The sequence below is a fragment of the Anser cygnoides genome, chromosome 6 (assembly GCF_040182565.1).
Source record: "Anser cygnoides isolate HZ-2024a breed goose chromosome 6, Taihu_goose_T2T_genome, whole genome shotgun sequence".
Classification (NCBI taxonomy): domain Eukaryota; kingdom Metazoa; phylum Chordata; class Aves; order Anseriformes; family Anatidae; genus Anser; species Anser cygnoides.
Genome location: NC_089878.1, coordinates 21,450,064 through 21,472,559, shown reverse-complemented (window position 1 = coordinate 21,472,559; position 22,496 = coordinate 21,450,064). Strand labels below are relative to the sequence as shown.

Here is a 22,496-nt window from a genome sequence, read left to right as displayed (position 1 = left end):
GAAATTTGTACAAGACTAAATAATAGTCCACATAGGCATTTCTGGTTCAATTCTGTGGCCGTTGTAGTGCATGAGATGGGCAGTTCATGGTGTTGTGAATTAGGACTCATCAACAGTGAATGATAGGAAATTAAGATTTTGTTTGTAAGATCTCTAGCTCCTTTCTTACAGAAGTAAGAAATGATATTCTGTATGAAGAAAGCTAATACAGAAACGGAGACAGTGGCATGGAGATTTAAAAAAAACTTAAATATGTCCTTGTAAACTGAAATCTAATCTGCAACACAATTTCTGTATGTTGAACAAGTCACTTAATTCGAAATAGACATTCTTCATAGTCACCATTAATTGTACCTGACTTGGGACCCCTGTGGGCAGATTAGTGCTCATAGCTTCATGTGGCTTCAACTTCTGCTTTGCTTTGGAAGTGGAGAAATACCAGTGTTGCAAAGTATTTTTAAAAACTGGGTCTGGGTGAGCATGGGGTAAGTAGGCGCACAGAATCAGTGGTCATCTGGCCATCAGTGGCCTGGCACTGTGCTTGGTGCCATGTGTGAGGAGCATCACACAGCAGCATGGGTGCTTGATGGAGCCCTGTTAATAAGCCTGGTGGTGCCCTAGCGTATGCTGCAGTGCTGCTGTTAAGAGATCCGTGATTTGGGAGTGGTAGACTCAAAGGCTGTTCTGAGAGTTTAGCCCAATTAATGTATTCTGTAGAAAAGATTTTCTTCCTTGGCATGTAATACCTAAGTTCAGTCCCCTTTTCTTTTTTCTTCTCGACTCTGATAAGGCCTGGATGCCAAAGAGTCTGATCTGGATGCTCTGACACATATTTTTCTAGGAAGCTTCAATGTCATGCAACGGAAATAGAGCAAGCAGCACTGGGGCGAACACTAACACTTTTCTTTAATGATTGGGTAAGGATCTTGACTAAATATAAAATGAATGTAATCAACTTGAATAGTATCCAATTTCAATGTGGAAGCTGAAATATTTGTCTGTATACTGGGACTTCACTGTACCTTTCATGAATTATCTGAAGTTCAGTGCTGTCTCCCTTTGTTCTGAAGTTATTTATTCAAATAACTGTTCAAGTTTCAGATGAAGAATATTTTCAAAGGCTATTCATATATAGATGCCCTTTTGAGTTCACTAAAAATGGTCCTTCATTTTGTATTTGATTTGCTTTGTGGATTCTTTCTGCAGTCATTGCCTGACAGCATGCACCATCTAATTTGCTATCACAGTTAAATGAAAGATGCACATTGTTAGTAATAAAGGCATTCATCTGCACACTTCTTGCACTAAAGCTAACGCTAGGCTTCTAGAAGTGTTTCTTGTATAAGCTTTATATTTAAAGGGGAATTGTTTAATGCACATAATGGGATGGAGTGCTGTGAAGTAATTTGGGTCCAAAAGGTTTTGCTTAAAAAGTTTAAAAAATAGAAACATAAAAGCAGTTCTTGATATTGTATAAAAATAAATACAAAAATTATGCACGAAGCTGTCTTGATTATAGTGACCTAGCCCCAGTAATACAATTTTTAGTCTGTCAGAATAATATCACATTAGTCTTTGTGTACAAACGTTCAAGTCCTAACAGTATTTTAGTGCAGAATATTGCACAGTATATCAGTTGCAACAGAAAGGACCAAAAGCATCACAACATACAAATATACTAGCAATCCTTAGGGTAGTTAAAGGGAAAAGACTTGACAAAAGTGCACAGGCTCCACCAGGGGGCCATGGGAAAACACTAAGCAGCCCCAGCATGCTCCGCAGAAAGGCAAGTAAAATAGCTCTTTGCAAAGAAAATAGCTCTTTGCGGTAGATGAGAACATAACGGCTCTAACATTATGGATACCTACAGATGTCAAATATCTTGCATTTTACTAATGAGAGAGATCACATAATAGTTAAATGACAATTGGTCCTGCAACTTGTGGTATTAGTGCCCCTCCCGTGGGATGTTTTTGACTGTAGAATACTTGTTTTCAAAGCCTGGGCTCTCATTACACAGCATACTGCCTCTGAGCTGCTCCTCTGATATTTTCCTAAAAACGCAGGATTAAATTTGTTTGTACAGAAGTTAGGACCTCATAGGAGGAGTAGCCCAGACCACTTTCCTGTATTAGATGTGAGCTTATTTTTTGTCCAATTCTTTATTCTCCAAAAACCTAATTCATAATCACTTAAGAATCATGAAAGTAAACGCAAGAACATCAATTTATTTTTAAATCTGTAGTATACAAAAACGTAAAATCTCTAAAGAATTTAATAATTAGGTATAAAGTGGGGATAGGGATGAGGAAGAGTCCTATTTAACAGAAATCAGATTTTTTTAAGAGTGAAATAGTTGTAGTGTGCTAAGAAACCCCGTGTGAGCACTGTATAATGACCTCAGCAGAACAGATCTAGCGGATGAAATGGATTGTGGCAGATCAGTAAATGTTGACCAGTGGTCTAGTTTTGCTGCTTTAGGTGTAAAAATAAATACATTATTTATGTAGGATTTCTACATAAGAAGGATTTCTAAGAAAGTAGAGGTCTCAGCAGAGAAAAAATGTATGGCCTAAAGAGCTATTCGGATCTGGTGGATTCTCCTTCTGGGGTAATGGGGAGAGGAAAACCAATTATAATACTACTTACTGTAGAATAGGTTTGGTGAAATATAGCAGTGTTCAGTGTCATGTTTAATGTAAGCTCTGTAGAAAGACAATACAAAAAAGTAATTTTTATTACGTAGTTACAAATGCTCTTTTAGGTGCTTAAATTGTGCTTATTGTATATACTCAGTGACATTAAAAAGTATTCACATCTGCATTAATTTGTAAGCATTTGTTAAATAAACAATTGTTAGTTCAGACTTCATTATATATTCAGACTTTGTATTCATTTTAGAACTCAGTAGTGTGTTTTGATGTTAGATATAAGAACAGAGAAACAAGGCAATTCATCTCCCTTACCGCCTTTTCATTTTCATGTACGAAGCTTGTTTAAATCCTTTAGGGAGAAAAATGAGTTTAACCCAATTTTTGTGAGGTGTTTCTGTAAATAAAATTATTTTGCTTAACTTCAAAGCCTGAGTAGACTTAAAAACCCTCATTTTTGTATACATTGTTTTAGATAATATATTACTGTTATGCTTAAGGAATGGTGTAAGTAATGATGGAAACATCTTTGATCTGCCTAGATTTTTAAGAAATCAGATTATTTGAGATGGGAAGCACAGCCTGGAGTAAAAGGAGAGAAATGGATGGTTACCGTATCTTGATTTCAGAGAATGATCACATTTACCTTTTTTCCTGTCCCAGTTTTAGGAAGTCCTATATTGACTAAGCTAGCTTCCCAGAGAAGATTCAAAGCCTTTCTCCTGCAGCCTGTATGTAGGAGATAAGCCCTTGAAATGCTATGAAAAAGTGTAAACAAATAAAGACTTCTTAAAAGAAAGCAAGTTCTAAAATGACAGTCTATCTTTTTTCCTAGTTATGTATTCACATGAACTTTGGTAAATAGGTACTCATTAAAGAGTGACTTGTAGCAAGTCTTATATGCCTGGATCCATATTGGGAAATGAAGAGAGAGAAAATGAAGTATGCTAAATGTCCTTCTTGCATTTCTTTGGTAATTTAACTCTTCCAGTATTTGCATGAATGTAAGATGGTTTAATCGTTACCAACAGGTACAGGAAGATGCTTGCTTACATTTACAGGACCCAATTAGTTGCAGCTATTGGTAATCAGTAGCTTACCATGATGTAACATTTGGACAAAACAGAATTCTGTAATATCACCAAGTCCCTAGGAGGGATTACTGCTGATCAGGATTAAGATGAACATATGGAGCAGTGGAAAATGACTTGTTCTTTACTCGTTCAGTTCACTAAGGCTGCCAAGTCATTTTTGAAAGCCAGCAAATATACTTACCTTGGTTTGTGTGCTTTTATGCTTTTCATGTTGTTTTTGCTTTTCATTTGAGAAGCATCACTTCTTTAGCTAAAGACTGTAATAAATGTATTTGCTTAAAAATAGAAATGTTTAAAAATTACTTCCTTTGTTTTACAGAACACTTCACCTGCATTATAAAGGTGCTTTTCACTTTATTGTATACTCAAGCCTTGGCAGCACTTTCTGTTAAATGTAGTGCTGAAGATAGAATGGCATGGAAAGAGTCAGGAGCTCTCAAAAAGGTTGGTTACGTTATTAAAACATTTATGAACTTTTGCTTATGTATTTCTGGTAGAAGTGTAACACTTGTCTCTACTTATATCTAATCTGCATATAATAATTTGCTTCTCCTTCACAGAAATCCAGTATTTTGTTTCTGCATGTGCTATTTTTGCAGGCTTTGCAGGTTTTAGGAAAAGCTTCTAGTTCCAGAACTAAATTTCAGATATGAGAATATAACTATTTAGTATCACTCTTGAGTTCGTTACAATGGTGTGCAGTAAAGGTAGTATTCTTTCCAGTGAAACTGAAGCCTTACTAGGCTTCAATGTATTGATTTAATGCATTCCTTTACAGAACAGGTAGGCAAGTAAGCTTGCTGCTAGAAAAATACTTAGTCTTTTTCCTGTTTATTCATGCTATTCATGGCTAGCCATGCACATTTTTCTGAATTTGCAGTCCAGAGTGCTCTTATGAGGAAGAGGCAGAGAGGAATTTAGGAAATTTCTAAACCAGACAGGTAAATATTTCCCTATCACATGCTTGCCTTTTGATAGCATTTGCAAGTATAGTGACGTTGAGCTGATTGAATGCCAGTTGCTACCAAAAGATACGGTTCCCTTAGCCATCCTACACATCTCACACTTTGTCGTGCACTGGCGCTGTCATTCACTTCAGTTAGTTTTCTGCTCCATGGATTGATTGCCCAGAAGGTGAGAAGAGTGCCAGTGCAGACCAAGAGAAACGATGGAAGCGTTGGGGCCAGGAGAGGATATGGGAACAGGAATATCCCTTTATACAACAGTTGGCTCTTAGATTATGTTGGCTGTGTAACAGAAGACACACTGAGAAACACGACCTGCTTTTCACATTTAAGTCCTATTTGGTGTACTGGTCTGTCACTACCCCCAAGGTACTAAGTAAAAATTATCTGCTGACCAAACTGCTGCTATGCAGAACTTTTTTCCAGACTTGCATTAAGCATTTGAGATCACAAATGCAATACTGCATTTTGTTAGCTCTCCCTTCACCCCCTTCTTTCAATACCTTGTCATATTAGAATTTCAAGAACACCTGCTTGAAAACATTGGTAATGTTGCTGGTGAGATTTTATTGCTGGATCTTCTGGGGCTGGGGAGGAGGTTGCATTTTTCTTTTTACTTCAGTGACTCCCAAATGATAGATTATTTTGCAGTTTTAAATTCTTGGTAGAAGGCATAAGAATATATTAAAGTGTTACCAGTTTATATTCTCTCGTAGTCCATGGACTGCCTTTTTGTTAGTAGCAGAAGTTGGGATTTATCTGAACATGCACTTAAAATGCTTAATTTGTTTACAGTTAGAGATTTTATTGTGTGAAAGTAGACTTAGGGCATGTGGTAGGTAGGCTTGCTACCTATTAGTACTAAGTTGTTTTCTTATAGAAGCATAAAAGCATTTGCAGAACACAAAGGGTATTTGTGCTTTAGGCTTACAAATAATGATAATGTCTCAGATAATGGATTTTTGAAGTAGCTATTTCTTTTGATATTAAAGACAGCATTTTAGTAGAATTTTCGCTAGCATACTTGTCTTTGGATATTAAGGCTGAGTGGAAAATGGTAGTCTTTTAAACAGTATGTTACGGTTAATGGATGCTGTTATCTAGTGTAGTTCAACTAACCCAAACTTTATCAGTTTGAGAATTTTGCCTCTTCTCCTGTGAGAAGCCCATTGGAAGCTGACAGTTTTCCAAGTGGGAGAGCAAAGAGGAGGTAAATAAGGACAGTGTTCCGTGCCACATAAGCACTGTACTGAGAGCATCTCTCTCTCTCTTGGAAACATCCTCTTCCTTCCTCTTGTCTGTCTTGTGTAGATCATCTGTGTACAGAGGTCCAAGTTCTGATAGCAGCTTGGCTGTATGTGCTTAGGTTGATCTCTACATTATTCTCAACCCTTCAGGGACTCCTACTCTGTTTTTTTTTGGGTTTCCATCTCAAGTGTCTTGCAGCTTTGCAGAAGTCCCACACTGAGCTTGTCCTTCCTCAGATGTATTTCCAGTTTCTTTCCCTCCTCCTCATCCAGCATAATGCTGCCTGGACCCCGTGTGTTCAAGAGAATTTTGTGCACCGAGGGCTGGTCAGTGGTAATCACACAGATCCCACTTCCTCTCTCCCAGCAGTTCTGCAGCCCATCTCTTCTTTCAGCCTCCACTTTCTTGCTAGTGCCTAGAAGCAGACATGAGCTTAGCCTTAGTCCTCAAGTGAACTCTTTTGCTTTGCTTGTGACAAGGGAAGTCAGTTTTTGTTTAGAAATCCAACTTCTTTCTTCAAAGTTTCTTGAGGACCTAATGGTTTTAAATGTATGGTTCAGGCTGTCTTTTTTTTACATGCTGACAATACTGACATTTTGATCCTAGGATGACTACACAGATCATGCCTTACTTAACTTTTTTATTTTGTGGATAATGCCAAGTGAATCTTTGTTTGGTGTTCTAGACATCAAACTTGAGCTGAAGTCTTGCCTCTGTGTTACTGACAAGCGATCAAGCAACCAACACAGCTCAAAATACATATCCAATCGTGTTTTCCCTGGAAATAATCTTTTATGACTTAGCAGTATTCCCATAGTTATTTTTCTTATTTCTGTTTCTGATGGCTTTCCATATTTGTTGCCTTTGAATGATGTTGCACAAAGTTAAGTGGCTAGTCTTTCCACTAAATAATTTTTCCCATCTCTAGTAGATACGGTTCATTCCAAACCCAGCGCTCCATTTTCTCATAGACTCGTTTCAATTTACAAAAGATGGCAGGTGTTCTGTAACTCACTCTGGTTGGTGCATTTTAGAAAATAATATTTTTTTGTTAAAATTAATTTTATTCAAATTCTGTCAAAACACAATGTGTCCATAAAGCAATTTTTCCTAACCTTAAACATTTTTTATACTCACACCCAAAAATGGGAAACGCACAGGAAAGTGTTTTCATATAATTCAGTTAAGGACATAAGTACTTTAAGTAGCAATTCACATTTCACTGTATGAGCTAAATGTGTTCCCCTTCTGTAGAATTAGATTTTCAATTTTTTTAAACATGCATCTTTAAGTCAAAATTCATGTGTTGATTAAAAGGAAACGTACTTCATCGCTGTTACTTCTGCAGAAAATTTTCTCCTTTTTGTGACTTGTGTATTTTTTTCTCCTTATTTTCAGAATACATCTGGTGGAGAAAAATCTTGGGAAGTATTGCTGGGTCATGTGGTTAGTGAGCTGTCTAAGGGGAAGATATTCGAAGAAGGAGAGACTGAAGAATTAACAGTGGTATTGGCAAACCTCTTGGAAATGTATACAGCGTATCCCCCTTTCCATCTCTCATTTAATTCTTTCAGCCTAGTTGTTATAATGAGTTTTCTCTGATCTTGCTAAAGATTGCAGTACAACTCTTATTTTCTGGATCAAAGCACATCCCCTTGGGACAGTTTGCCTGTGCAAATCTTTCTTTTAGTAATACCATATAGGGACAATGCTGAGAAAGTTATCAACAAATATTTCTTATAATTGTGTTTTCTAATCATGTGTACAAAAAGCCTTTCAGAAACTTTGAAAACTGAATATTTAAGTAGAAAAAATATGGGGGGGTGGTGAGAATTGAGGTGGGGGTGTGGAAAAACAAAATTATTTCAGATTATTAGTGAAATGCCAGCCTTTGGAACTTATGTTTGTTTAATGCACTCTGTTTAAGGTGTCCTTAAATAATGTTTGGTTAATACTGGAGTTTCTTTCATAGGAGACAGCTTATCCGGGGCAGAATATAGTAATTGCTTTCTTCCCCTCTAGGTAAATCCTGATTCTGTAGAGTGCTATCTGCAACAGTTCTGCCTACCTTTCCTCAGGATCACCAGCCTTCTTCAACACCATCTTTTTGGAGGGGATTTACCTAGCTGCCAGGTACAGGCTGGAAGGTGCACACTCACATTTAAAAGCTAGAAATTTTGAAAACAAACAAACAAACAAAACCTTCAAAGGCTGTTTTTTTGTTTGTTTTTTTCCCATGGTATATATTTTCTCTCCTGAGTGTTTTTTTTTTTTAATCATATTTTCTAGCATTCCTCTGCAGCACTGCGTCATTGTTTCTCTTATAAATCTTTTTTTGTCAATTTCCCTGAAAAACAATGTGTATTAAAAAAACATCAAATACATATTTATTTTATCAGGTCATACTTACCTGTCTATAAAATACCAACATAGTTTTAAAGCTTGTACTGCATTTGCAGAGATTACATAATTTCCACACAGATTGGACTTCAGTCCTGAGTTTGCTTAATGTCTGTTAATATTTGGGACTTTATTCTTAGAGACTTCATATCAGCATACAATTATGTTTAAGCTCCATACATTTTAAGCTGATTCAAATAGAGTTTGCTGCAGATCTTCCCTGCTTCCTTGCATCATAATTCTCATACCTGAAACTGATAGGAGCCATTTTGGGTTTTATTGTGTGATGGTTGTTTGTTTTTATTTTCTGACCAGTTTTATTTTGAGAACCTAATCTGAGGTAATTTGAAGACATGGATTCTTTTCTCTGTGTGAAGATGTTCTAGCACAATGATGCTAATATCTTTACAGTTGTTATTGGAATAGACACGTTTTTATGTGAACTATATATAGTTTAATAAACCATAGAAATTCAAAGCATAGGTATTAATTTAAAACTTCTGGTTTTGTATCAAAAGGAAGATGAAGAATTCACAGTTCTTGCAAGCTGCCTAGGTCTGTTACCATCTTTTCAGTCTTCTGATCAATTCACCAGTGCCTCTTGTCTCAATTGGCCAGTGCCAGCATTTGACATGATATCACAGTGGTGCTCAGAATTGGCTTCATTTGCAGACAGACATCCAGACCAAGTAAAGGTATGTAGCAAAATTACTTTCAAAACGGTGCTAATGTAGGAGCAGTTTTTGCTTGTTTCACTGTGTACGTCCTCTCCTTTTGGATAAGGATCTCCGAACCTGGCTTGTAAATGAGAGAGGAATTGTAATCAGAAATGTTAGTGGATATAGACATAAAAAGAAGATGCATGTCAACACTTTAAGTCCACCTCTCCTAAGTTAATGGTGTTAAAAAGCAGGGCAGACGCTTTCCTGGCTCTGCAAAGTGTGTCTGTCTCTTAATGTTTTGCGGATGTAAATTATGGTGTTGCAAATGAAAATTTGAATACTAAGATGAACCTTAAAATACAGTTGCTGCCAATTGATAGGCATTTGAGAGAGATTGCAGTGAAATTGATGTTCTTTTCATGATTGAAAAGGGACAGGTGCTATTCTTGTGAAGAAAGATCCCATCTGACCCTTATGCCCATCAATTATAAAGCCAGTAAGATAAAGTAGGTTGAAGCAAAACACAGAAGTGTCTTTAAAAATAGATAGATAAATTGGACAGCATTTTCAAGAGCAGAAGAGAACAGTTAGGCCTGAAACCAGTATTTACATAGTGCCTGGTTTTCCAAAAATTTTCGAGTGCTGATCAGTTCTTAATGACCTCAAAATGCACAGCAGTTTTGAAAATCAGGCAGATGTCTTCATATAACAGTTACATAGCCTAACTTCCTTCTGTTCTGTTTTGGAGAGTTTGTCTAAATTTTATTTAAGAGACAGCTTTTATAATCATTGCCAGGGTTTGGCAGTGGTGTGTTGGAAGTTTCTGAGATAAATTTTTGATGCAGATAGTGAGCAGCAGTCTTCCCCATAGGCCAATCTTAATCCTCTTTGCTTTAGTGATGAAGGTTTTTTTTCACTTAGTGTCATGTTTAGAAAATCCTTGGAAAAAGGTTAGCTCTCCTTTTTTAACTGTTACAAAAGTGACCACAAAGAGGGTGTTCACCAAAGTTAGGCAACTGTTGCAAGACACTTCTGAATTTGTCAAATAGAGAAGAATTGAGAGATTTTTAAATAGCATGCTTCCTTTCTTTGGTATTCTTTTCTTAGTTCTGAATAAATTAATGTGTAGAACTCATAGATTGTTCTTATCTTCCTTCTAGGCTTTGCTTATCCAGGAACCTAAGTGGGACTTGCCACGCCTCCTTCAGTTGCCTGAGAATTATAATACCATTTTTCAGTATTATCACAGAAAGACTTGTACTGTTTGTACCAAGGTTCCTAAAGATCCTGCTGTTTGTCTAGTTTGTGGTACTTTTGTATGCTTGAAAGGACTGTGCTGCAAACAACAGAGTTACTGTGAATGTGTACTGGTAAGAGAAAGAATTCCAGTTCTGTAATAGATTCTTACACTGATAGATGATTTTTAACTCCATCACTTAGTCTGGATGTTTTTAGTATAAAAACGTGTTTGTATAATGTTTATTGCTCGTTTCTGATAGATGGACCTAGAGTGGATTCTGAAGAGCAACTTTATTAACCTTTTTAAGCCCCTGGCCCTATTTGCCTCTTTGAAAAACTCTTAGAAAGCCACTGTGGGCTATGTTGACACATTGTTTTCATGCACAACCTATTGGAATTTGTCTGCATCCAGAATGCTTATATATCATTTTAGTTTTCCTCTGTTTTGTTGCCTTGATTTCTGTGTACATAAGAATATCAATGTATGTTTGTATTTTTTCTTTCATGGAACGTTTTCTGATACCTGACCATCTACTAGTGATCTACAGACTATAGCTAAACAAGCATCATTTTAAGGCCTTCAACTTCAATTCAGCAGCAAATTTTTCTAGTCAGCTTATATTTAAGTTCCTTTAGGAACCTGAGCTGGACAGCATCTAGTATCACTTTCCTGTCCATGAATAAGGTTTGCTTTGAGAGCTGTTCTGTTTCCTGTCATAGAACAGTTATTAGAAGATTGAAACTACATGGGCTTCACAAAACTGAGGGGAAATTTCTTGGGGAGCTATTTACAAATGGGACATAAAATCAAACCCAAAGAAGTTCCATACGGATCTTGGACCTTTCCAAAATTCTTTGCACTCACCTTTCTCTTTTTTCTACTGCTATTATAGTGGAAGAATGAGAGGTGAGCAAAATTTAAAATGTAAATGTAAATAACAGTTAAGGTGTCAGCTTCATGCAAACAAAGTTATAAAGAAAAATAATTAAAGATACATTTAAATAATTACGTAAGATTTTAGTCAGTGGGGTTACAGCCTCTAATTGTCGTAATACTATATGGAAAACCACAGATTTTTTTATTGACAAAATGAATTGATTGTAAATGCCACAATCTGTATTAACTAGTAGTGAATGACCTATTGAAGCAAGCAGGAATTAATTTTAAAAATTATTAGTTTTGTAGAGCTGTAGACTAGGTCTGTGAGTGTGGATAGAGAAAGCAAATGTTCATCTGCAGACACCATTGTAAAAGAGGAAATGGTAATTTTTTTTTCAGAATACTTATTCTTGCCATCTGTGCAAAATATTTGCTCATGCTATACAACAACAAATACAAAATATTGTTGAGAATATGTTTGCTCATTTTTCTTAGGTAACTTGACAGGATAAAGAGCATCTTTCCTTTTTTAATCAGACAACCATTTTTGTATGCTGAAGTTGTTATGGCGGCACAAGACATGGACTTCTAGTTTGCTTCGAGAATTTGGGGGCAGGCTATACTTTGTCAGGCTGTTCCTTAGTAAATAATGTGTGTATGTTATTTCAAGGAAAACTAGTTACTATTTGGAAAATATTTTTGTTATAAAACTGACAGTCACTAACTGAATCTTTGTACTCTTCCTTTTCTACACCCATAATATTACAGCATTCTCAAAACTGTGGAGCCGGGACAGGAATATTTCTTTTGATTAATGCATCTGTAATCATCATCATACGAGGTCATCGTTTCTGCCTTTGGGGTTCTGTTTATCTAGATGCACATGGTGAAGAAGACAGAGATCTTAGGTAATGTTTTAATTACAAGTGTTTTATTGTTGCTGCTCTGTGTATTATCAACTTTATATAATGCAATATCTGCAGTAACAGATAAAAATACCTACCTTCCTTGAGGGAAAAACTCCCATTTTCTGCAAGTTAGACTGATCTTGGTTTTGGAGGCCCAAATCATGTGTAATAATGAACAGAGTAATTGTGTAATCATGAACATGTACTCATGAACAGAGTTAGATGTATCAAGTGCCCACCCAGCAGGATTCAATTCTGAATGTTCCAGCGGGAAATACGTCTCTCTCAAATATGAAAATTGTTGTTTGGCCTTCAATCAAACAAAGCAGTTGGTTTCCAATGTAGGAAAGCTACACATACCTGAAAGAACAATAATTGTTCTCTGGATTCTGCTATCCAAGAGGGAAAAGGGAAAGTACCAGCAGCTATTTTACTAAAAACAAAACCAACAGCCCCTTCACCAATAAGAATGTGTGCTTCCACTGGGGAAAAAAATATATACAAATATCCCACGTTATTTATATTAATAATGAAACTTTTCCATTTATTTGGTGTTTTAACCATTATTGTTGTTTTTTTAACAGGCGTGGTAAACCTCTCTACATATGCAAAGAAAGATACAAAGTGCTTGAGCAACAGTGGGTGTCTCATACTTTTGATCATATCAATAAAAGATGGGGGCCACATTATAATGGCTTGTAAATCATCATCTTCACACCATATCGCTGTTACCATGAATGAATGCATCTTGACTGACAATAGCTTTAAATGAATGGGAGTTCAGCTCTTTGGCTTGGGGTGGAGTGGGGTATGGGCATAAAAGGGAAATGGAACTTGGTCAACATGTGAAATTTTTGCATAATATGCTGCTGTTGCTATTAAATAATGATACAACAATTTGAAATTAAATCCTCAAAATGGTGTGAGCAATGATTGCACTCAGTAGTCCATTTTTCTTTTGTGTTTTTTTAAGTCCAATATTGTTAAGAAGCACAAGTTTTACTTACCATTGTTAGAGGCTCCAGTGCTACCTGTCAAGTTTTAATTTTTCTCTGCGTGGAGTTGAGTTTTTAGCAATTTTTGCTGAAACTGTATATGTGTACTACATCTACTAAATATGTTGGATAAATTTTCTTTGCCTTTCTTGTGTTGGTTTGAGGTTTTTGCTTAATATGCATTTGTAATTAGACATGAATTGTAAAATGATTGTGAGACTGCATGATAACAATTTGTCTGAAAGTTGAATTTTAAAGAATATTTCACTTACCACAAGAGGTCTATCAAAATATTTCAGGCATTACTGAAAACTTATGCTTTCTCAGGAATTTCATAGATTTCTTTTCCTCCATAAAACACATGAAATAGCTGTAAATTAGGTAGCTTATTGTTCTTAATGTAATCCAGAACACACATTCATTCTTTTTTCTCTTCCAGAGATGAGATTTTTTTTCCATATTAATTGAATAAACTGTTAGTGATAACACATACAGAAATTGCTGTATATAGAGAATTTGTATGGCACCCAACATGGAGATCCCAGTTATAGGTGTAATAACCATAAGCCTGCCTGCTCCTACAAACTAGATGTATGTTTCAGAATGATTGGTTTGGAAATGTGCAGGCTATTCTACAAATGAAACATAATTTTGTATCTTTCCTGCTACTTCAGGAGGTTCTTCCATATTGTATTTGTTCAGAGTAATCACTGTTCTTTCTGCTTGGTTTCCTAAAAAAGGAAAACAAACAAACAAAAAAAAGAGAGGTAGCCTATGTAAACAACCAATGTGTGTGCAGCCTCACTGGAAGAATGCCAAACCAGTTCATGTTTAGAGGTCTAAAAAAATAAATAAATCATGAGAACAGGCAAGAATGGGCTAAACCCCACACTGTGTAAGTAGGCAGGAAAGATCACAGTTAAAATAATATGTAATATATCGCCACTAATGTTTTTCACAGGTGTTGGACATACATTGGTTATTTCAGTACTACCTAGCACTTTCTGGTAGTTTTGACTTTCATAGCTTGCGTGTAAAATAAAATTTATATGTGTAAAATAAAAACACCTTATGATAAAACCACATATACAATGAAAACAGTTCCCCAGTGGAAGTCATTATCTAGTGAAAAGTGTATAGGGGAAATAAAATGACTGTATAGCAATCAAGGAGAATGGACAGAAGGAGAAGTGAGTAAATACAATGAGTTTTTCTGGATACCTGCAATTCAAAAACCCCACAATAATGGATGCTGTTTTTTATACAGACATATAAATATATATATATATTTCAAAAGTATTACAGTACTTCCTGTAAGATTAGAATTACTCTTTCACTAACTAAACAGCTATGTCTTTTCCAAAATATTACTTTTTTGATACTGTATCATAAGTTCTGCCTGTAATATTTTTGCATTGCTCATTATGAATATCAGGCCATTTTGTAAGTGTGGTTGAAGAGCAAAAAGATTCTTTACGTCTCCAGCATAACATTATTACAGGGCTCATGAACTTGAGTAATCTGTAGTTTGAAGCTCCAATGTTATATTTACAAGAGATAACGTATCCAGAATTTGATTACTGTGTTCTATTTGAAATGGAACGTTCTCTGGTTGTGCATATGGATGTGAAGTAAAGCTATTAGCCTTAACTTTAACATTTGGGTATTTCATAGTGTTTATTTTAGTACTGGTGAATTAGTCACCAGTCAGTTAAAAAACACAAAAAAATTACTTTGTTGAAAATTGTACTTGAATATCCTTGCATGCTGCTAAACAAGAATTTTGATTTCCCCCATTACTTTTTTTATCCTACTTTATTAAGCTAACCTTGAAAAATAACAGGTCCAAACTAGAGTGGCGTGTGTGTATTACTCAAATGTTCTGGTGTGATATCCTGTATGAATGATCATTTAAGTACAGTACATTACTGTAGAATCTAAGTCAACCTTTAAAATGCATCAGAGGACTACAAAACTAGGAATACAGTAATCGACGTTGTAAGATATGTTAATAAAAGTCTACTGTCAATCTGTGTGTTGGTGAAATTTTTTCTATCCACCCTAGTCATCCAAAATACAATCATTACTGAATTCCACGCAATAGCCAGGCAGTTTTTTAAATGTTAAAAATTTAACCATGCAAAGTACTTTCCATAAAGAACAATTCTGGTATTTTTTTCTTTGTTACTTACATACAGTTGTGTATGATTAATAATTTGGATTATTTTATATTGCTTATAACTACACCACTACAGTTGTACTTACTTTTATGCCTGCTATTACATTGTTGCTGCTGCAAAGTGCTAACATTAAAATGCTGAGTTAAGAAACTGTCCTGGGAAAACGATGCTTGATCTTCTGTCAAATCTGCTTCTGAAATAACTTTTACTGCAAAATTTTGAATGGATATATTTGTTTATTAAACTTTTCCTTTTCTTTTGACCTTTGACACACTTGGTGAAGCAGTCTTGATTGTTACTACCTTTGCATAAATAGCATTGGTTTTTAGTGGTGGCCTGAAATTTTCAGTGAAGATTTTCACCACCTCTGCAATAGGAATCTTGCATAACTCACTGTATTGCACAAGCAAATGGCATTTTTCCTTCAAAAAGTGCTTGTTTTGCTCCAGTATCCAACAATTGTTTTTTTTCTTTTGGAAATTTTACTTTTGGAATCCCATGAGATCAGTCTGTGCTGTGTGTATATAGCTGCCAGAGGAGACAGTAAATTACTGTGCAGATCTGTATAAGATTTAGATGTAATTTTCATCTAAACCAGATTCTGCAGTCCTGCTTTGCACTCCGTATTGTCAGAGGTGAGGCTAATGATGAATGGAGGCTGTCTGAGCATTAACCTCAATAAGAATGAAGTGATGCTGTGTGCAGAGTAGGAAAACCACAGGAGTGGGCTGACCCAGTGTATGGAGGGGTTCACAGCTCTCTATTAAATCAACTCCCAGGGATGATGGAGTGCATGCAATACGAGGAAGCTGGCTGTGTGACAGTTCTCTGTTACATGGATTATTCACTGCAGTAAGTGAGATCCGCACTGTTGGTTTGAAAACCCATGCTACAGGAATGCCTTCTGGCAGGGAATAGTGCTCTGAGCACCCACTCATGTTTTCTTGGACAGGCAGTTGTTTGCCTGCACAAGTGCTGTTATGCTGACAAGAACCCCAACTGCTGCAAGTCCAGCCTTGGGACTTGCTGCTTCTGCCAGTATAAGGTCCTGTCACTGCAGCTGTAATCCTGCTAGGATGTACTAGCTATTAGTTTCTGCAGATGAATGTGGTTAAGTAGGAAAAGTGTATTCTCGGTGAAGTCAAACACTTCATGAATTCTTAGTTGTATAAACAGGCAAAATGTTTTAGTAAACTAAAGATTCCTTTTAATTGGTAAGTTTTTAGGTTCTTCTTAATACTCTATCATTTGTAGTTTCTCATCATTAAGACTATTCAGGAAATTTAATGCAGCATGCTTCAAATGCTGTGCTTCTTTGAAATATTATTGAGAAAACACAATTCAATCTTGTTAAATAAATGACAGTTTTAAAAGCTAATCTTACTACCCAAACCCACGATTTTTGCAATGTGTGCTTATGCAAGGTACAGGAAAAAATATGTTTGAAAAGCGTTTTAAGTTTAGCTTTGAGTCCCACTTAGAATGTTTCAAAATGAGCCTCTATAAAAATACCATAATTTAAAAAGCCATTTCCTGTAATTCTGTTACTTGATGTAGAACAGGCTTGTCTCTTAATTTGTGAAAACAGGAGCTGGTTCCATGGAAACCCCTCACATCATTGAGTGGTTTACTACCCAATAAGCAATTTATTATTCCTTTTGTCTTTATCCCTAGTATGTACCACGTGGGTGGTAGACATTTCCACTTCTATTGAGTAGGGAAACAAATGTTTTAAGGACTGGAGCTGAAGTACTTTTTTTTTTTTTCCCTTCCATTACTTAGCATCACGGAGCAGGAATTTTCTAGGAGAAAAATTTCACCGTAGAGTTGAGTTCCCTTAGTCAATTACTTATGCTGTTTATAATTTATGTATATTTTAGCTATCTGAATTGCTTACAGCTCTTCTTGTCTAACACATTTCTCATCGCAGGATTTCTTTCAACTTTTACTAAGCTACTCACAAATAAAGTAGATAATGTACCTTTGTCTGGTTTTCAGGTGTCAAGGAATATTTTTTGCACCTGACCTACTATCAACAAAGGATTATAAATATGCACGTAGGACTTCAGTGAGCAATGGTCCTTTCATGCTTTGTTCTGTTTCCATGCTTTTTTTTTTGTTTTCATGGTTTATTGCCTCCAATCTCAAATGTTGCCCCTTCCCACAGAGAGATTTTGGCAGTAAATAAAATCACCGTAAAGTTAAAATTGGTTTGTTTCCCACAGCCAACCATGACTCTAGATATACTGATCTCTCTTCAATACCTCTACATTTTTTTTTCTGCTAGAATCTGCTATTACAAGAAACAAACATTCTGAGAGTCAAAGATGCTTATTATGTTTCATGAGTCTGACACTCTATTTGTACAATTGATACTTTACAGCACGATTGGTGTCAGTCAAATAACCTTCAGACACTTAGCTACTCAGAAATGGCTTATACTTTCATTTTATCCCTTTTATCCCTTATCAGATTACTTTTTTTAGTCAAATGCCTGATAATAGCAACACTTCATAATGAAAATAAACCATTCACCTTATACAAAGCAAAGAGTATTTAAAAAAAAAAAAGTAAATGGGCCTTATTAGTCTGTCAGTGAAATATCTATCACTGTTTAAATTGTGGGCAGAATTAGTGAATATTACTCATATGATATGATTTTACAAGTCTCATCAGTCTAAAGAAGAAATCCGAAACAATCTCAAGCTCAGTTATTTCAGTAATGCTCCTCTGTATGAGTGTATTTCCAAGGATGCTGCACATCTGTTGTATCTGGTCCTCAAAAAAGCACGTCAAAAGACATGTTACATTGGTGAATACCAACAAGGTGGTTCCCCTGGCAACAATAAATAGAAAAAAGCTAAGCCCATTCAAATGATCTACCTTTGTAAGCATGTGGCAGCATCGATGGATGTTGAACGCTGAGGGAACTCATTAGGAAGACACGGTGCTGTAAGAAGAAATGAGGCCAATAAAGAACTGTAGATTTCTCTTACCCAGCATTGCTATTGATTTGAGTCATATGCTGCATAATTATTTGGAATTTGCATAGATTATTTTAAAAATGAAATACTGTCTGATTTTTTTTTTTCCTTATGCAGCTTTTTTTCTGTACTATGGAAAAAAAAAAAGACAGAGTCTGGGCCTTGGCTCGGTGGGCTGAGAACTGGCAGCTTTTTCTTTCAGGGGCCCCAACTTCTGCAGGCTTCTGAAGCCTGAACCCTGGCTCTGGGACTCTCCCAGGGAGCTATTAGAAATGATAGGACACCACGGTCTCTGCATACTTTATTTTTTTGTCTTATTTGCTCTCAGAAATATAGGAATCCTACTCTTAGGCAGAGACACAGATAAGGAAAAGAAAGTAGCAAGCGTGATGGGGGAATGTTTCTATATGAACAACGTAGGACGTGATCTGGAAAAGGAGGCAAGCACTGATGCAGGCAGCTCTTATCCCAAGTTCTCCCCGTGAGCAAAGCTGAAGGCTGATGGTAAGAAAGGCACATGCAGAACTAGCTGAGCCACAGAGTTTGTTTCTTTTCTCCAAGATGGTGGCAAACCTTGAACGAGGATGTATTTGTGTTTATTTAAAAGCTGAGAAAGGAAAACTGAAGCAGCACCCCCGTGAGCTGGTAGGACAAGACAGTATCACACAATATGCATTGACTTAGATACTTACAATTCAGAGTGCTCTACCCAAACTTGCATAGCCAGCATTCAAACTGTCACAAGATTTTCATGGAAGTAGTAAAGGTTTCAGCAGTGTCCTCAAAGTCTTCAGCAACCGTTTCTCCTCTTTGAGCAAACCTGTTTAATATTATTATTACTTTAACATCTCATTCATCAGTGTTTATGATGTGTGTAGGTTAATGCAACCAAGGATTCTGTTTGTAATCCCAAGTCCATCTCTGGACAAAGAAAAATGCATAGAGAGACAAACAAGTATTTAAAAACCATGAAGTTATGACTTCTAAGGGGAATAACTGTAGTGAATAATGCTTGTGTATATCCACTTAAAGATTATATATTATGTATCAGGGCATCTCCATTTCTTAATTACTGAAAAAGTAGGTTTCATTACAATGATATGTTTTACGATTAAAGTACTTCCATTTATAATTTGTTGGTTACATGACTGACTACCAGTCAGTAATGTATGTCAATTTAAACATTAACAGATTCACACATGCATGAAAAAAAACACACTGAACAATGTGCAGCAGCTGAACACATCCATAGAATATACTTTGGAAAAGCTCATCAGTTAAATACAGCGTTACTATTTACTGTGAAAAAATGTTCCATACCCATTCAATTCTATAGTATTTTATAACATTTCATTTAATAATAGATTTTTGCTTTTTAGCATCTAACCATGGCCACACAAATTAAGAAACTATTTGATTTTTAAAATACAGTCTAAAGAAAGGCTAGGAGTAACACAATCTCCTGCTGAGCTTGCACTAGACCCACAGTAGAAGGGGGTCAATCATCACTGCACATGTAATCAGAACCATGACAACAATTAAGAGTTATTCTTTTCTACTGGAGATTTGCAAGCAAAAAAACCCCAATGGCTGCACTTAAATATGGCTAGTTTCAGTTCAGCTACGGGATAAGCTACGTTCATGTAAACGAGTTTAGGACTGACAACTCTATTTATTACTGCAAACAGTAACGTTAATAATCTGCTGACAAAGAAGTGCAGGTACCAGTAAAGAATGACTAAAAATAAACCTATTCATCCTGTGTAACATTACAAAAATGGAAGGATTATGTGTTCTGAAATTTGTTCTTGCTGAAATGGGCTTGTTAGAATTAATATAACATTTTGTTTGGTTTTGATTTGAACTTACATCTCTAGTTGCCTTTTCAAATTCCTTATTAACGTATTTCTGAGATTCATGGATGACTCTACTGACAAGTTGTGAATTCCAGTTTTACTGGAATGAAGCTATTGCAATGAAAATTGCTGCACCGTGGAAAACCGATGTCTGTTGGGAAATCTACCACATGACATGAAGTCTGCAAGCACACCACTCATGTTGCTCCAGTACAGTGTAATTACCCATTGTGACTGTACCCTCATTGTAAACAGGTGTGTTGAACAGTCTGGTAGAGTTTGGAAACATTATTCTAGCTGGCATGCACGTAGCTAGTGTAAAAGGCAGTAAAAAAACCATCATCACCAGAACAAAGCAAGCTGGTAAATTCTAGAGATGGAAAAGGAATAAAAGGAAAAAAGATTAAGATACGGATAACTATGGATGAGCTTTCGTAATAGAGCTCAGAAAGGTCTAGGTTTTATCAGCCAGAAGACTGATAATCAGGGAAGTTTCTGTAGTTCAAAACCAACAAATAAACTATGAGAGAAATCTAGAAATACCCAGAGCTCCTGAATTTTGTAATTCTTGAGAATACTGAGGAAAGATGTAAAGACTATTACATGTAGATGTTATCTTTGCTTGAATATAGCTTGCTTCTTACGCAAGACAATAAAGAACAATGATGTTTTAGAACTTACTGCACAGCTGAAAGGGATGTTTTTGTGTGTTATAACTTCTGTAAACTTAGGGCATGTAGGATAAGGGCATTTGGATCCCCCTTAGACAAGCCTGCTGGCTGTCTGTGAGGGTCAGCCTGACTAGATGCATGAGCTGTCTGTATTACTATTTGTTATTATACTATTTATATAATTCTATACACAGGAGTTTTGCAACTGTGGACAGAGAAAATAATGGCTTGTGATGAAGGTTTTTGTGTACGCCAGTGTACAAGAATTCAACAAAACAGCAGTAATATGAAAAGGAGCATTGCTCAGCAAAGCTTCTTGGAGACTGTCAGATCACCTCAGTTTCTTTCTAATGCTGCCATGGGCTAAATTCAGAGAAAATGCTGATAACCTGTGTTCCTATCTGAATCAAGGTTTGCCTTCGGTTACTTTCAGTTTTGCTAAAGGATTATTTTGTATTAGTTTACTAGAATGTGGATGCAAGAAAAAATGTGCGTGGATAGGATTACAAAGCTCAGAACCCCCTAATCAAGAGAAAGAATTAAAAAAAAAAAGTATTGTCAGAATGATGACAATTCACCGTTAGAAACTATTGGTCTGTTAAAACAAAATTGGTGCAGCAATGGAGAAAGGGAGTGCAGGAAGAATTTTGTGGATATCATTGCTCCTCAGTCTTTAAAGTTTGCATCTTAAATAATTATGAAAAGATGTATCGTGTAAGAGCCTTCCTCTTAATTTTTTATTAAAAATATTACTTATAGACTATTTACTAGCCCAAAGAAATAGAGATGAGAGCTGATACAGCGCTTTCACATTTACAGTTATATTGGACACTGGAATGAGCCAGACCTGACTGAAGTTGATGAATACCGTAGTTGCTCTTTATTCATAACAGAATAATTAGAATGATAGGAATTGTCACCCAAAACACAGACCCTGGGGAAGGCAGAGCTGAACTGCATGTTTTTGACTATGAAAATAGGTCTGCTCAGTTTGTGGATCTCTAAGCATATGAGACAGAAAAAATTAAACACCTTGTGGAAGAAGCAGAGGGTGGTTGCAATTAGCTGGCAAAATGCTTATGCTGAGATTGGTAGGGAAGAGATTGAGCGAGGAGCCCTAGGAACATGCTGTGCTGGCTTGAAAAAAAGGACTGGCATACTGAGAGCAAGTGAAGAGCCTCCTCCTGTTTGTTTTTTGAAACAAGGAAAAGTGTATCAGAGAAACACCTATCCGAATTTCTCCTATTCAGGCAACCAGAAATAATCTGAAAGATATGATCATGACTAAGCCCCAGTACAGCTATCCATAAAGGGCTCAAAGATAAGAGAAAAGCTTTATAAAGCATTTCTTTCACTGGAACAACTTCTCAAAGCACAGAGGGACCTCAGCTCTCAATTTTGGACAGTGCAGCACACACAGCGACGACTAAGGTGTTTAGAAAGCTTCACTGAAATGCAATACTAATTATACATTTATACGGATTTCTTGCTCTAGCTATTTCTTTAAGACCTCACTAAACATCGCTCTTTTACGGTGTTTAATCGACCTTTCCTGAGAGCCCCCGGGCCCTTACCGCGGGCAGCAGCCGTTACCGCTCTGAGGTGATTTCGCGCCGAAGCCTGCGGGGCCTCAGCGCAGCCCCGGCGGGAACGCTCCTCCCGACTCGGAGCGGGGCGGCCCCCGGCTGCTCGGCTGTGCCTCGGAGCACCGCGTCTCCCCTCACCCGTGTGAGGCGAAGCTCGGCTCCTGCCAGCTCCCCAGC

General features: G+C 36.5%; 1 protein-coding gene and 1 long non-coding RNA gene across 11 annotated transcripts in view; one reads left to right on the top strand and one right to left on the bottom strand.

Moving 5' to 3' along the window:
- Positions 1-15,071, top strand: part of UBR3 (ubiquitin protein ligase E3 component n-recognin 3) — a 105,572-nt gene extending 90,501 nt beyond the window's left edge. For all 6 annotated transcript variants that reach the window (XM_066999516.1, XM_066999513.1, XM_066999512.1 and 3 more), the window contains 7 exons: positions 4,065-4,189; positions 7,357-7,464; positions 7,981-8,091; positions 8,877-9,053; positions 10,181-10,390; positions 11,908-12,047; positions 12,632-15,071. In XM_066999516.1, coding sequence (XP_066855617.1) covers positions 4,065-4,189; positions 7,357-7,464; positions 7,981-8,091; positions 8,877-9,053; positions 10,181-10,390; positions 11,908-12,047; positions 12,632-12,749 — 989 coding nt within the window. In that variant the 3' untranslated portion in view covers positions 12,750-15,071. The remainder of the gene's footprint in view (positions 1-4,064; positions 4,190-7,356; positions 7,465-7,980; positions 8,092-8,876; positions 9,054-10,180; positions 10,391-11,907; positions 12,048-12,631) is intronic.
- On the bottom strand, positions 2,651-22,445 carry LOC106029981 (uncharacterized). 5 transcript variants are annotated; one of them, XR_007162487.2, is made up of 4 exons: positions 22,308-22,445; positions 18,899-19,026; positions 18,106-18,172; positions 2,651-2,705 (listed from the first exon to the last, which is right to left on the bottom strand). It is a non-coding gene; the product is annotated as an uncharacterized lncRNA (long non-coding RNA). The 5 variants fall into 5 exon arrangements; XR_007162486.2 differs by lacking the exon at positions 2,651-2,705 and adding an exon at positions 9,019-9,152; XR_007162483.2 differs by lacking the exon at positions 2,651-2,705 and adding an exon at positions 9,020-9,156.
- Positions 22,446-22,496: the final 51 nt, after the last annotated feature.